Raw genomic sequence first — 4,812 nt, 5'->3', positions numbered from 1 at the left:
AATAAAATGAATAGAATATTAGCAGTAATTTAGAGCTGATTTTTCTTTTGTGGTTAAAAAGGTAAGATAAGCTTAAGAATCATGTTTTGTTAGCTGAAATGTTTTATAAGAACTTCTATAATGGAAATATTTCAGCTGCACCACAAGGAGCCATCCACAACTGACAAACCTCTTTTCGTTTTTTTTCTTTTTTTTTTCCTTCCCTTGTTTTAGTCTCTCTTTTATTGTCAGGAACACAACTGACAAATGGATGCTGTGTAGTCAAAAAAAAAAAAAAACGAAAAGGGGGGGGGAAGGGGAAGGCAAGAAGAACAGCATACTTGTCCTAAAATAACAATACCTATCTAATTGGTTAATTATGGGAAGTTCACAGGACCAATAAATCACACATGAAGTTTTACACCATCCTCTCTAATCACTATGTTGAAATGGGAGGATAGTATTTGATATAGGTCAGAAATTGCAATAGGCTTTCATTGCAAAGACATGCACAGATATATTCAGATTTGGTGTTGCTCCTCCAGTCTATGTGTACTCAGTGTGCACAGATGACAGCAGAGGAATGTGGCTGAGATATTCTATCTATACAAAATGAGATTTGATAGACAGTAACAGATAGTCATATGAAGTTTTTTAATTTATGGATAATCCTATCAATTGAGAGAGACTGTACAAAAAGTTAGTGGGGTTTGTTTTGTTTATTAATAAATGTATTTAATCTTAACTCTGGCCTTAATTTTAATCCTCCATTAGGTTAGAATACAGTATGATGGTACCATATGACATTAGGTCATTGTTTTACATTATTGAACTCTAGGAAGACTTTAAATCAGGCTACATGGCTATCTCTATATGGCTTTTTCTTCTCCATGTTTTTTTAACTAGAACAGCAGCAACATTTGAAATGCTACACGTAGCTCCCAGTTGCTAAGAAACATCTCCCGTTTTGCCAGCCAAATCTGTAACTGAACGTTAACTGTAGATAAAACTGCTGCCACACTCCTGGATAAGTGTTTCCCAACACCTGTATTCAAAAGGTTAAATATAGTTTTTGCAGATACTAAAATGGAACTTAGTTCTATAACTGAATGCATTAGAATCTGGAAAATGTAGGATTCTTTTTCCCCAGCTTTCTCTGAGCACTTGTGCTAACCAGTATTGTCATAAATTATCACTGCAAAGAACATTATGATATATCAAGACTTGAGGGGAAAAATTACCCTTGCAGCATTTTTGTTCTTTGGGATCCCTTCATCCAAAGGATTGGCTGAAAAAAGTCTGAAGTGAGCCTAATGGCATTAGCTGTACTGTCAGTGCTAAAGCAAAATGCAAGCCTGCAGTTATGCTAGAGCAATCCTATGGAGTCGTATAACAAAAACAAAGGATGTCTCCACCCCACAGTTCATTTTCTTTTCTGTCCTACTTCCATACTTTGTGCATTAGAACATTCTTCCTTCTGGCAGAGGAAGGAGTTTTATTTAAAACTGAAGAACTGTGTGAGGATATAGTTACCCCTGTGGCATGTATATGCTTGCTGAAAGTTCCTCTGTTTTCACAGATTGTGACATTAGTAGCACAGAAAAATTCCATCTACTAAATGGAAGCTGCTGTACATTAATTCTAATTTAGAATATGCTGGCAGCAGTTAATTTACAGTTCTCGCGCTGCCCAAATACTCTTCTACTGGAAGATTTTCTACAGAGTGAAGTTGAGAGAAGGGCTTCTAAAACTCAGAATCTCCTCGGGAGCTGCCATTGCACCTTCCTCTCCCACAGAGGAGGTTTGCACAGGCATAGAGCACACACCAGAGAGTCTCTTCTGCTGCCTGGTGGAGTTTAGAAAGTGTGGCCAGGATGGCTTTGGTTTACTGTAGCTGCACTCCATATGCCAGGACTCAGAGGTCATGTCTTTGTATAGAGGCTGGATGGGTGTCATCAAGAAAGATGCCATTTTGGAAAGATATACTGCAAACTCAGACGTGAGCTCCCCTTAGTGTACGACATGAGCTCACAGCGTGAGAGAAATCTACTCAAAGTCTGTAGTGTTGTCCATCTCTCTTAGAGAAAGCAACTTGGTCTGGTGACCACCACCTGACCACTAAACAAATGTCTCTTGGGCTATAATTCATTTACAAAGAATTGGCTGTCGGTGTCGGCCATTTCTATATGAAGCTTTGTGTTTGGAGGAATGGAACTCTATTCAGCCATAGAATAAGGGATATCGGTAGAGTTGGTATTTCCTAGCTCTGTCATGTTATCATCGCATCTCCTTCCCATGCTTATGCAGGCCGACGGCAAGATGGTTGTGGTAGTAAGATACGTTGCCCACAGTGTTATGCACTGAAAATGTCATGCAATACATTTTTCACCAGCATTTTGCAAGATGTATCTGAAATCACAAAAGATGCAAATGTGTGGAAGGAACATGGCAGTAATCAGAATTAATGAAGGCGGGCACCAGTACCTTTAAGAAAACTAAGTTAGAAGAGAATGCTGCAAGTGCTGCAAAAGCATATCTTCCACTGTCATACCACACTTTAGCATTATGTAAGATTCCTTATATACTTGTACTTTGCAGAGTGTGCATCTGAAGTTAATATCTACAGTTACTCAGTAAAATAGGAGAAGTCTAAGCAGAAGTTGGCAGTGAATTTGTCACAGTCACAGTTTAGGTTTTGTGGATTTTTTTTAATAAATCTGTATAAGGAGAGATAAAATATGGGGCCACTGAACAGATGAGTCCAAAGACCTGCGATCTGTTTATTTTTGTTGAGTTTTAGTAAAACATAGCATTCTGCTTCTGTGGAATAAATTGGCACCAGTATGAACTTAAGCAAACATTGAGAGGCTTTTGAAGTGTCTAAGGTGCAACTTCAGCCACAAGTAACCTACAACTGACACATATCTATGCATTTTGTACCATGAGTCCTGGTACTAGGCACACTCTTGCTAGAAGTGTTTACACATTGAACTTTGGAACAAGCAAGCATCCATTCAAATTAACTGAGTATCTCTGATGTGCTGCATGAGATTCTGATTTTTGTTTTTCCTTACAGAGTTCTGCTGCTCAGTGTAGCAATGCTGTCACTCTACTCAGTCCACCTCTTACTGAAGACATCAAAAGAAGGAGGTATGAAGATCAGGTTAAAACTGACCAAAAATCCCTATTGCATGCACGTTTTTTTATCTTGGAATGCAATTTGTCACATGCATTCACTGTAGTTGTCCATGGCTCTTATTTATTTTGGTGTTTTGGCTGTTTTTTTTTTAGGCTCATTAATATATGAAAAACTGGGAGAAAAGGCATTTGGATGGCCTGGGAAGTGTAGTGTTTTCATTTCAGTTACAATGCAGAATATTGGAGGTAAGGGTAAAAAGATTTTAGAATAGTTTTCTAACTCCTAGTGCTTTTCTAGACAACAGAAGTACTTTCTTCTCTCTGACTAAATGACGTCATAGATGACCAGGATACAACACACGTTATTAACAAAGGAATGCAAGAGGAAATCTTGCCTTGTTTCAGATTGACACGGTGGTGTCTGCTAAAAGCTTGTTGCACAAGATATCTGCACGAGCAATGCAGGTACATCTGTGATGAATAAAATGGCTTGGCCAGTTCTCTTCATTGACTGTGGCACAGGCTAGGCATGTGTCTGAGGTTAGAAGAGATGAATCTCACCTAAAAGGAGAAGCACATAGTTCTGACTTCTACTTTTCTACCTAGACACAGCTAGTTCATATCTATCTATTGCAATAGCTTTTTTGACTGTGTTCATGAAATATCCTATTCCATGGTTTTCCTTTTATTCTCCAAACATGTATGCTTCCGCGATTAAGAGGAATACCTCTTTCCTGTAGTCCAGTGGTATTTAACTTGTCCAGGTTGATCCAGCAAGTTCCAAAGAACTCTCTGTGGCCAATGTAGGATAAAATGTGTGCTGTCTGCCAATATATTTAAATGAGATATGGAAGTCTATTCTTCTGCCAACGATCTGGAAAACTAGCTTTTTAGATACGTGCAGTAGAGTATGTGGAGAAAGAAATTAGAAATAGAAGGGACAAGATGGACAAAGAGACTTACAGAGAGAAAGTGACAATCAAATTTTCTACAAAAAGTGGTGGACAATGCCCATTGGAAAAGCAAGATTTAGAAAAGAAAAACAAAAGGAAAATTTACAGGTGTAAATTTCATAACAGTTATTTGAGTATGTTGTGTAATTAGTAGTAACTGTTATAATCTAAGACTAAATGCTAGATGTCATTCAGGACATGTTCATAAGAAAAAAATATCTCTTTAAATAACATTTCTTTATTTGCATTGTGATTTGAATAAAATACTTTCTGTATTTTAGCAAAATCTGATTTATAAAAAGCATGTTTTTCATGTAGTGTCAATGCTTTTTAAAACAAATTATTTTTGTTGGACTTACTCTGTTTTCTCTGAAAGCGTTTGCTTGATTTTCAGCAATGTCAAGCTACCTCTTTATCATTAAATATGAACTTCCTGAAGTGATCAGAGCATTTATGAAGCTCGAGGAGAATTCTGGGTAGGTACCTTTGTCTAACCTGAGCCTGAGACAAAAAAAAATTTTGCTATGTCAATGATAATGATTGTTATCTTTTATTTCCCCTTTTTAGAGAATGGTACCTAAATGGGAACTACCTTGTCATACTTGTAACAGTTGTGATTATTCTTCCCCTTTCTCTTCTAAAAACATTAGGTAAGGTTGATGTCCCACTTAACCTCTTTTCCTATTTCTATTAGGACTATGAATTTATATGCAGCTGAATCATATATATATATATATATATA

General features: G+C 37.1%; 1 protein-coding gene across 1 annotated transcript; it reads left to right on the top strand.

Moving 5' to 3' along the window:
• The first annotated feature begins 3,018 nt into the window (after positions 1-3,018).
• LOC104909835 (sodium-coupled neutral amino acid transporter 4-like) lies at positions 3,019-4,803 on the top strand. The gene is made up of 4 exons (XM_010707489.2): positions 3,019-3,129; positions 3,271-3,363; positions 4,465-4,546; positions 4,638-4,803. Exons 1-4 carry the CDS (start codon positions 3,078-3,080, stop codon positions 4,762-4,764), a joined length of 354 nt encoding a protein of 117 aa, XP_010705791.1. The 5' UTR covers positions 3,019-3,077; the 3' UTR covers positions 4,765-4,803.
• Positions 4,804-4,812: the final 9 nt, after the last annotated feature.

The sequence above is a fragment of the Meleagris gallopavo genome, chromosome 1, assembly GCF_000146605.3.
Source record: "Meleagris gallopavo isolate NT-WF06-2002-E0010 breed Aviagen turkey brand Nicholas breeding stock chromosome 1, Turkey_5.1, whole genome shotgun sequence".
In the NCBI taxonomy this organism is placed as follows: Eukaryota; Metazoa; Chordata; class Aves; order Galliformes; family Phasianidae; genus Meleagris; species Meleagris gallopavo.
This window is presented reverse-complemented; position numbering and strand designations above follow the sequence as displayed.